Below are 11147 nucleotides of genomic sequence, written 5' to 3' on the forward strand. Positions count from 1 at the left end.
AGGAAGAGAGTAACATGGATGAAAATTAAAAGGGGAAACGCGACACGAGCAGTGACTCCCGTTTGATTTCTTTATTTTCATTATTTTATAATAAAAATAGCATACCAGAGACCACTGGTTGCATGGTAGAAGATACGCCCTGGGAACATATATACCATCATATCCCAATGACGTGCATTACAGATTAGTGAAATCGACTGACATCAAAGACAAATAGAGAGTATCATACACCAATAGTTTATGATGCACTCTCCCTATTCGAATATGGCAATGTATAAAATGAGACCATTTACTTCTAATAAAAGGATGTAACAATCATCATTGGTCGCCAAATTTGAAATTGGGTGGTTGAAGATGCGTAATTATTTGGGCTTGAGAACAAATTCCAAAACAAAATTTCTCGAATGCTGTGATACACTTTCATCTATTGAATTTCACATCCAATAGTCAAAAGTGATTGTGAACTCCTTGTATATGAAATAAATTGTATCATAGTAGAATATTTGAGGGATTTAGAAAATATTTAGGGCTCGAACCAGCTTAACTACTAACTGGATCCTAGACATTTGTGTATTGACTTTTTTCCTCTGAAAATGCAGATAGTTTTTTTTTATCATCGTTATACCAACAAATCAGAGGATACCTCCCTTGAATGTGAAGCATTTGATTAGATTTAATGGGCTCCATTTGAGTTAAATGCCAACCAACTTGAGGACAAAGTAACTGTTTCTAGAAAGTTGGCACTTTCTAAGACTTGGAAATAACACGTTTAATCATTTTTTATGCATTACATGTGGATCCATCAATTCATATAAGCATCTATTCAGTGTTAGTACGAGGAAATCTGGTCTATAACTATATTTTGAAAAGGTCAAAAAAACATTTACTGGTTTTTTGGGGAGCAAAAGAATACAGAAATGTGCAAGTAAACTGATGGACCACTACCTTCATAGAAGTGATTTTCTGCAGATACATCAGATTTGACCACGACAGTAATGTAGAATAGTTCAACTAGGCTAGTGGCCGAAAAAAGAATGATGCCACCAACATGCTCGACAAAGGAACCGTGATGTTATCATCTAATAACCCCGTTATTGGAAGGGATTCTACTATTGTTGCAGCCATAGCAATAATCAACACTTTCTCAATTGTGGACCCCCAGTCCAGTTGAATGTATCCCAAATTCGAGAAGTAGAAGAGCATCCTGTAAGAGAACGCTTTCAACAATCAGTGAGACTCACATATATACTTGCAACTTTCTTATTAAGAGATTTTGAGTTTTTCACATGAGTTTGCAACTTTCTTGATAAGAATTTGTATGTTTTGACATTTATTTGCAACTTTTCATAGCAAAACTTTCAACAATAACTACATTTGCTAGGTCCAGTAGGTGAATGAAACATACCCCAAGGAAACAGAAAAACCAAATACAAACATACAGATGCTTCCAACCCAGCTTTTTTGCTTATTGAAAGGAAGCTTATGATTTCCGAACCTTCTACCCAAAACATCAGCAACTCCTGAACAAAACCACATTACTTGGTCAATAAACAAAATTGAGATTAGTCCTTGCATTCATCAGCAGTTTTAGAAATTACCATCTCCAGCGCACATCATGGCAAGGGAGATCACCCCAATGGGTGATTCACGCCAATAGAACAGAGTGCAATATATCAATGCCAACACATAATATAAAGGCCCTCGAAGCAGCTCTCTGCAAATTTACTTCACTCCTGAGCATGGTTTAAACACACACACACACACATACAAAGAGAGAGAGAGAGAGAGAGAGAGAGAGAGATTACTCAGGTCTACCGTCTCGAGTTACAGATTGTACCAAACCTTCATTGGTGACAATGGAAAGTCCATAGACCACAAGCCTGAGGGAATTTACAAGAGGAACTATAGCAGCAAAGTATCTTGCCTCCACAGAGGAACTACAAGAACCAAAGAGTAGTATAATGAGGTTTTCAAAGTTTGCTAAGGATATACCATACAATTTGGAAAGGGAAACAGATAATAGCCCCTCAAACCCTTTATTTAGTTTACTACAGCCTTATATTTGCTCAGACACTTATTAAAGGAAGAGAGAGAGAGAGAGGGAGAGAGAGAGAGAGAGAGAGAGAGGGAGAGAGAGAGAGAGAGAGAGAGAGAGAGAGAGACAACAAGAAAGGCAGATAAAAGGAATGGTGAGAATAAGACCTGAAAATAGGCCAAGATGACAAAAACAGCAGCCCTGACAAGATATGCACCAATTTCCTGCTTAACTTCTGCACTCTTGATCATGATTCACAAATAAGAGTGGTGGTCTGTGTATTGAAAGAAGGTGTAAGGAAATTCAACAAACTACTGCATGTCTGTTCTGAAAACAGGTTTAAGGAAACTCGACAAGTACTGCGTATCTGTAAGGAAGTAAAGCCGTATTGCAACTTACAATAAGATATAAATTTTCTTATGCAGGTTTCAAGAAATGCACAATACAATACTAGATATGGCTGCCCTTTCAAAGTTTTCTATCTAAAAGTATGGGATACGCAGTACCAGATAAGGAATGAAAGAAGACCCTGCTTCAATGTATAACGAGAAAGCTTAAAACCGATATTTTATTATTTTCTTCTTTTAATCTTTCTCTTGTGTGTGTGAGTGCACGAGCATAATGTGCATTTGATAGTCATGACTGCAGCACAAGGGCTACTTGAGGAGGCTACAGCTCCTATAATTATTTAATGTTTCTATGAGAAGTGTCTAAACTTCCAGGCCTTTGTAGGTTACATTCTATTACAGATTGCAAATTACATGCAATTAAGGATGACAAACTACATCCCCAAGTATATCATCTTTTGACCGAAACTTCCAATTTCCACCTCTTACACAAAAGTTCACATTTAGCATAAGTCAGCACCTTGAATGATCCAATGATAGCAACCAGGCATCAAGACCCATCTCTTCTACTCTCCTCCAAAAACATAAATGCAATTTGTTTGGAATCGATTTACTAAACTTTCCCATTTGAAAAAAAAAACCCAACAACATTACAATTTGAAAGTAATTCATAGAAATAAAAATTTTTGAAAATCATAAGAAGCAATTTACATATTTCATCACACAACATATATCCATAAATTATGAATAAAACTACAGATCTAGCAGAAATCATTTGATCTCCACATAGTCACATCCAAAGGCCGGGATAAGAACCTTCTTGCCCTGAACATATCATCGATGACTTAAGTTTCACTTGAATCAAATCAGGGACCATTAAGAAGCCTTGTTTTATAATAACAGGGTAACTAAGACCATAGTTGCTCGGATCTCTCAAACTAGGCAGCGATTCCAAAATCTTACTTTGGCATTCTAGAAAAGTGATCTGCAAGGGATATCAATTTTTAAATTTTGGGATCTCAATCCTCACTGTTAGGAATCTCGATTCTCATAACAACCAAATAGATGATCTTTTTTATTTATAGCCAGCTAGCAATGCTAGCTATACATTTAATATAATTGCATTGTTTGCTGGCTATAAATAAGGAAATCCCAACTTAACGAGCATATATAGTCCTAGACTGTATACTCTTTAAGGTTGGGAGCAAGATCCCAAAAGGGTGGGATAGAGATCTCCAAAAGTTTAGGATCGAGATCCCTATCATTTGGAGGATCTTGATCCCGCATTGAACATTGTACTAACCATAAGGATCTTTTAGCCTTTAAAAAGTCAAAGACACAAGTATCCCATCTTCATAATAAACTGGAACCTGTACATCCCCAATATATGAGAAAGAAAATCTCCTCTCCCTCGTTGAGCATGTGCACCTCACTTCCTCATCTTATATTCTAAAGGAGAATGTAATCTCCCCCCCCCTAAATCCAAGTTACCTAAGAGAATTTATAATTTATTCAGCACAGTATAGAACAATCCAAAGTACCACTGTAAGACTGGGATCACTTCTTGATACAAATATTTTGAAGAAGGGGTCTTGGACCATTGTAACTAGAGGATGCCATCAATTCTAAACAAATTTGAAACTAGAAAACTCAAAAAGCATGAGTCAAACACTAAGAACATCTTCCTTTATATTCCATAACCAAAAGTTGGATCTAAGATATGCCATAGATATCATGTTGCACAGAAATCCATCTTAAAAACACCAAATTTTACAAAATCTAGGATAGAGATTACCATAGAAATATCATGTCTGATAGATGGATACCACTGATTGCATACAAAAAGCAATGTTGCCTTGAGATCTCTATGGTTTCCCTCCATATCTCTCCCTAACTTTCTCTCTCGGATTTCTCTATTTAATTAATTTACTATTTGATGTATTTTTCTTTGTTATTTTCTCAACAATAAAAAAACTCACACATATGAACGCCATTTCCGTATTGATTCAAGCATCCAGTTAACAAAGTTGAGTCCAAAAGACTTTACCAAAAATGAAAAGGAAAATTTTCGTATAGAACCCTAATTTCTCATATTATTTCATAGTAGACCCTCTTTCCGTTTTTCTTTCAAGCGGCATAAGGAAATCCTTAAAGATTTCACTATACCCCCTCATCTCTTATCTCCCTCTTTTATTGACTTTTGACCATAAAAATTAGCTCCAACAAATCTTTTTATACCATTTTATTCCAAAAGTTTTAGGGTTGAAATGGCATAAAAAGATTTGTTGGGGCTAATTTTTATGATCAAAGGTCAATAAAAGAGGGAGATAAGAGATGACGGGGTATGGTGAAATCTTTAGGGGTTTTCTTATGCTGCTTGAAAGAAAAATAGAAGGAGGATCTACCATGAAATAATATGAGGAATTAGGGTTCTATTCGAAATTTTCCCAAATAAAAAATCCATGAAAAGAACTTGCAAAATCTTTCCTTTTGTGTATCTCAATTTAAGCTTAAAACTTTTCCGAATGACATGTCATCATTTCTATATTAAGCTAATGAGCTATCACAAATGGTCAAAATGTAGAGCTCCTATAGAGTGGCCTCTAGTAAGGGTGTATCTATTATCTAATCGTTATCCTCCTCCATCGACTCTGCCTGGTTTGAAACACGACATGCTGCATAAGTATGGAAATCCACATAAATACAAATGGTGAAAGCCATAAGGTTGGAGAACACAATGTATTTTACACAAATCCAGGATAATGGTTGAGACTCCACCCATGTTTGAAGGTGGAGAGAAACAAATAAATGACACAAAATCAGGAAACCGAAAAATTGGGGAATCAAAGTTGAACAGGCAACAATTTCATATAATTCAATTGCTTTGTACTTTTTTTTTATCTCGTGCACAAAGTAAAGCACTGAATTTTCAAATTAAAAAATCAGATGGTTGGGATGTTCATAGTCCTATTTCAATTCATGTTTGGAAATTCAATTTCCCATTTCAATACATTCTGGAACTTCTGGCAAAAATAAAATAAAAATAAATCAAAAAATAAATAAATTTCCATAATTCTACTATATCATTGGTCACTAGGTAAAACATCAAAATTTGGGAGCAATAAATTCATAATCAAAAGAAGAAAAAAACACAATCCCATCAGAAATCATCAATGGCCGCCAAATTATAAACAATAATAGCCAAATAAGAAGAAATATAATACTAAAACTCATAGTAGAGGTCATCAGAGCTTTATTTCACATTATAAAAAACCCAAATAGAAAAAGCCAGATAGCATTGATAAATATCTACAAGCATTCCAAATTGCTAAAACGCAGGCTATCACACAACACGCCTAAAATCAAGTGAATTCAAAATGGTCAATTGCAATGTCATTCATACAAGCGGGACAGAGGAATTAGGGCAACCTGTTCGATGATGCTTTTCTTTGTAAGGACGTCAAAAGAGAGAACCAGAAAGTAAGCACCAGACATGACCAGGACCATGGCACCAACGTCCTGAACTCTGGCTCCAAGAGCCATATCATCGAAGGCACGAACCAAAAGCTTCATCTTTGGCCTAGGAGAAAAGAAACCATTTCTAGGGCATGGATGAATAGAGAGAAGAGGAGGAGGTTGCAGATTTATAGGAAAAAGAGGTCTATGGTTAAATGATCTCTTAGAGAGAGAATTTTTAGAGAGAGAAGAAAGTGTAAAGAGAAGAGGGGAAGCCCCAAGATAGTAGCAGGAGCAGGCCATGCTCTTAGTGTGTGTGTGGGGATGTGTTTTTAGAGAAAGGAAAAATTGGAACGAGTAAGGGTGAAAATTATTGGAAATCAAAAGGTTTTCAGTGAGACGTACACTGGAGTTCGAGTGATCTGTACTTAAATTTTCTTCTAAAAGAAAATTTACAGACATATAACACGAATAACGGTCGTTTAGAAATGGAAAACGGTCGTACGCTTCAGTCCCCCGAGGTATGATACACTCTAACTGTAGAAATGCAAATGGTGATCCATCTCAATGTCTACAAATGGGTCGTCCCTTTAAAAAATGGGTGCGGTTTGTTTGGAGCCTGGGCTTTAAACAATTCAATTAGAGCCTACCTTCAAATAGTATAGTGTCTAAGAATGTAATTTCAATACTAAAAATCTTTTTTATAGTCTTAAAATATATTTTTATATTTATTTATAAAGTTTTAAGCTTTAAAAATAATATCTATCGAGAGATCCATAAAAACTTGAACATTAATAAAATTGACGGTCCAAATATGCGTTATAAAGTACACTATTTTCAAAACTTGAAATCCATTGTTTTCTCATGTCCATGCATCTTGATGTTAAGATAATCAATTTGAGGATATTTGAGCATCAAAACAACCTCTTTTATTGAAAGTTTTGAAGTAGGCTCGAATATGATTATTTAGAGCCTCGGCTCTATATAAATTTTTCACATAAAAAATTAAGTAAAATATCATCAAGAAATTTTTAAACTTATTTTTTAATCTAAACAAATGGGTTTAAACTTATTTTTTAATCTAAACAAATGGGAGAACGACATGCTCTTTTTAAACCTAATCATTTCTCTCCCTGCACCTATATATCTCAAACTTCTCTCTTTCTCTTCGTGTATCTCGCACTCTCTCTCCTCTTGTGTTTTTCCAAACACTTGTCTCTCTTTCCTCTTGATAAACTCTCACATCTATGAAGCCTTTCTCTCTCTCTCTCTCTCTCTCTCTCTCTCTCTCTCTGTTTCTATAGAAGTTTGAGAAGATGGCTTTTAAAAAAAAATATATCTTTTTTATTTAAAAAATTAGGTAAAATATCATCGAGAAATTTTTAAACTTATTTTTTAATCTAAACAAATGTGAGAAAGATATGCTATTTTTAAATCTAATTATTTATCTCCTTTCACTTATATATCTCAAACTTCTCTTTCTCTTTCTTCATTTGTCTCTCACTCTCTCTCTCCTCTTGTGTTTTTCCAAACACTTGTCTCTCTTTCCTTTTGATAACCTCTCGCATTTATGAAGCCCTTCTCTCTCTCTCTCTCTTTCTCTCTCTAGAAGTTTGGGAGGATGGATTTTAAAAAAAACATGTCTTTTTAGATTTGTTTGGCTTAAAAAAACAGGTTTAAATTAGCTCAAGAGGATTAAAAGAAATAAAATCTACAATTTTTATACTTTAAGATATCTTTTAAAACCTTAGGTCTATTGTGAAATGAAACCTAAAAATATGAGATACAGGTATATTTTCTCAAAAAATTAATAGATTATTTTTATAAAATAGTTATTATTTTTTAAAAAATTATTTATTTTTATATCATTGATCTCCATATTGGAGTTTGTATGTTCCTAAACGATCCGGTCTAAAGTCCATTTCGCAAATGAAATTTTAAGAGGAGACTTATTTCGACAAATGTGTCCCAAAACTGACAGAGACCGTGTCCAAAAACCCTAAAAAGGAAATAAATGTTCCTTAAACCCAAATAGGTTGTCCATCTTAAAGCAAGTGTAAGTAACAGTCTAAATATTTTTTTGATATACTTTTTATTTTTATTTCATATTAAAGATTGTATATTCTTTAAAAAGTAGAATCAAAGTATATTTAAAAACTATATTTAGGCTGGCCGCATAAAACCCATGTCCTTTTTATATTTGCTTCAAATAGCCTCTATTCCAAACCTTGAATATTTGAAGTTTAAAACTTTGGACATAGTTTTAAGGGCAGTTTCTATGAGTCGGCCGACTCATCAATTTACATGAGTCCTGCCAAAATCTATTTTAGAGAGATTTTGGATTTAAATTTTAGGAAATAAAAATCTCAACCGTGATGAGTATGAATATATTTTTTAAAATAAATTTTTAAAATAAACAATTCAAAATTTTTGATGTATTTCTAATAGATGGGACAACCATTTTTCAGATGGATGTTTAGTGCATCATGAGATGCTATTGTGGAAGTGCATCCCCTTGCACAAACTACTAGCTCTAGTTTAAAAGTCCAAATATGTCTACTTTTTTTTTTCTTCGACAATTGTCCTTCAATGTCCCAAATTGCCCTATTCCATACCTTTGATTTTGTTTTCAAAGCACAACCTTCAAGGTCCAAAGTGTGCAGTTCTCATGTTGAAAAAACATCAACTTGGACAAGTTTGGAAGTTTTAAATTTCGGGGGAACAAAAAAAAAAAAAAAAAAACTTAAAGATATTGAAGGTCCAAAGGTTTAAACTTCGGACTTTCAAGGTTCGGACAATTTGAAACAATAAGAAAAAAAAACTTTAAAAAAATATGATCGTAATATCAAACTTTAAAAGAGAATTTTAAAACAATGATTAATTTAGATCTCTCTCTCTCTCTCTCAGTAATTCAAAATCGATCAAGAAAAGGAAAAGTATCATTCAATGGGGCATGATGCGTTGCAAAATATCATGAAAAGGGACCAACATGTCTTTCTTAAGTTCTTCGAATAAGATAGACAAAAAGAAAAAATATCATTCAAGGGGGCATGACCCCTTGCAAAATATGGTGAAAGGGGCCCAACATCTCTCTCTTTAAGTTCTTCGAAATAGACCGAGAAAATGAAGAGTGTCCTTCAATGGCGCATGACCCCTTGCCAAATATCATTGAAGGGGTCAACATCTCACTAGTGGAAGAGTTTACTCCTTAGGATGGGGTTTCTATGAGCCTGACTCAAATGTACACTTGCGGCCCCCTCTAAAATCCACCTTTAATATGGATTTTTTAATCAAAAGTTTAGGTATCCATCATCTAAGCCAAGTTGATCATTAATATGGAAAAAAAATTTGAACTTTAAAACATGCTTTATTGTGGATGTCTTTGGCACCATCTACTTTTGATTTTAGGGGTGAGAATGGGTCGGATCAAGGTAGGATCCGAATCTGGATCCAAATAATATCTATCGGATTCGGATTGGATTTGAGTCCAAACCCTATTCTGGATATTCGGATTTATATCCGAATCCGAATAGTATACATTGGATCTAGATTCGGATTACTCTATATATACACTATTTAAAAAATTTGTATCATATAAAATGCAAGTTGCTATTTAAAAAACGGGTTGGATCCAAATCTAGATCTGGATTGGATCTGAATTGGAATCAGATCCACCTGCACCCGGATCCGATCCAAATTTCAATTCGGACCTGACTTTTGGTTCTGAATCCGTATTTCAAATCCAAATTTTGGGTCCATACCCAAATCCAAATAGTCCGAAATCTTAGTTTTGGATCCGGATTAAGTCATTTCTCAACCCTATTTGATTTGACCCTTTCCGTTTTTCATAGCGTATCTTAAAGATGGACGTTGAAGAGTCAACACGCTCTTTCACTGTTGGCACATGGAACAATTTTCCTACTTCTTAAAATCGATTTTACTTTGGAAAATTGTTTGTGTGGGCTGGATCGCATTTCTACATATCCGATCCAGAAAATGTAAAGCATCTGTCTTAAAGATGGATGCAAGTAGGTGTTTCATCTAAAAACAATGGAAACTAACGGTCCAAATGTTTTCTTCCTAAAATTATTATTTTTAGTTTTTAAAATTTATTTTATTTTTCATGTTTATGATCTCCATGTTAGAGATTACATGTCCTAAAAAATTAAGCCTTAAAATCCATCTTAAAAATAGATTTATTAAGAGGCCCATATTTTTACACATGCGGGCTTTGCCACACGGAAACCGGGTCTTTTTACTTTTGCAGTTCCCCAAAAAATACAAATGCTTGAATTGTATACATTCATGAGTATGAATTCAGAGGAACATTTTAGTAATTCAAAGGAACATTTTAGTAACTTGACTTCCCCAAGAGCTCCAACTAAAATACTCCTGTGTGATCAAGGGGGTTAATTATGTAAATAACCATTCTTATTCATGTTTGTAACCTTAGACATTTTTGAAACATTTTCTAAGAAGGTGCCTTGATGAAATAAAATTTAAAAATAAACATTATAATATTAATTAAGAGCGTTTGACCAATTAATGAATTTGACCCCCTGAAATGAAATTTCCCCCCAAAATAATTGTGCGTCACATGTAACACTCAGAGTGCATTTCACACAAATTCACCCTTAGATAATTATAGTCTAGCGCAAGCTTCACTTTGATCCAAGTCCCATTGAAAACAATTACGTAAACTTCACGTTATAAAAAAAAAATGGTGTGAAGGAGCGGTTCGGGACTTCCAGATCCGAAGACAAAAAACAGAGCCAAAGTGAGCGGGTTCGAAACTTAGAGCCAGCTGACTTGTCTGCTTTTAGAGTGAAGATCGGCTTGGAACTCGAAGTTTCAAACAAGTTGGTTTACTAAAACATTAGTTTGGAACTTGAAGTTCCTAAACAACACAAGATCCTGGTTCCAAACTTGGAGTACCAAACTGAAGGTATTATTAGAAAAATATGAAAACAGAAAAAATACATAAGAACCTAAACTATAAGATATGGAAGAAATTTTTTAAATGCCGCTAATTATAGGGGATATTAAAAAAAATTCTCCCTAAAATTTAAAATGGATATGGTGAATCAACATAAAATTCAAGTTGTTTGAGATAAGGACAGGGTTGGTAATGGGCTTGGGCCAGGATGTGGGCTTTCGAGCGGGCATGCGAAGGACTGAGCGCTAGGCTCGAGCCAGCATTGGCCTAGCCCAAGCCTGACCCGATTTTTAGAGCACATATTACATTTAGTAAATAAATGTTTTCCATCTTTATATAGGGTCCAAGCCCATGCCCATGCCCGAAACCGTGG

The 11147-nt window shown here is 34.5% G+C and overlaps 1 protein-coding gene across 3 annotated transcripts; it reads right to left on the reverse strand.

Annotated features, from left to right (window-relative positions):
* Positions 1–860: 860 nt before the first annotated feature.
* On the reverse strand, positions 861–6449 carry LOC18429391 (putative phytol kinase 1, chloroplastic). Of its 3 annotated transcripts, none has more exons than XM_006838677.4 (6): positions 5812–6449; positions 2203–2270; positions 1806–1937; positions 1599–1714; positions 1406–1520; positions 861–1204 (listed from the first exon to the last, which is right to left on the reverse strand). In XM_006838677.4, exons 1-6 carry the CDS (start codon positions 6298–6300, stop codon positions 1012–1014), a joined length of 1113 nt encoding a protein of 370 aa, XP_006838740.2. In that variant the 5' UTR covers positions 6301–6449; the 3' UTR covers positions 861–1011. The 3 variants fall into 3 exon arrangements, with proteins under 3 accessions (XP_006838740.2, XP_088717536.1, XP_088717537.1); XM_088861410.1 differs by having other exon boundaries at positions 2203–2309; positions 5812–6437; XM_088861411.1 differs by lacking the exons at positions 2203–2270; positions 5812–6449 and having other exon boundaries at positions 1843–1926.
* Positions 6450–11147: the final 4698 nt, after the last annotated feature.

Source organism: Amborella trichopoda, chromosome 3, assembly GCF_054954075.1.
Source record: "Amborella trichopoda isolate Santa Cruz 75 chromosome 3, AtrichopodaSantaCruz75HAP2 v2.0, whole genome shotgun sequence".
NCBI lineage: Eukaryota > Viridiplantae > Streptophyta > Magnoliopsida > Amborellales > Amborellaceae > Amborella > Amborella trichopoda.

What these genes read in the sequence shown, in the direction of transcription:
- LOC18429391 (XM_006838677.4), bottom strand. Translation starts at nt 6,300, where the DNA reads ATGTCTGTAAATTTTCTTTTAGAAGAAAATTTAAGTACAGATCACTCG. An exon ending in TCATCTTGGCCTATTTTCAG is followed by an intron (nt 1,938 to 2,202) that starts GTCTTATTCTCA and finishes TGGTTCTTGTAG; the next exon opens with TTCCTCTGTGGAGGCAAGAT. An exon ending in CATGATGTGCGCTGGAGATG is followed by an intron (nt 1,521 to 1,598) that starts GTAATTTCTAAA and finishes GGTTTTGTTCAG; the next exon opens with GAGTTGCTGATGTTTTGGGT.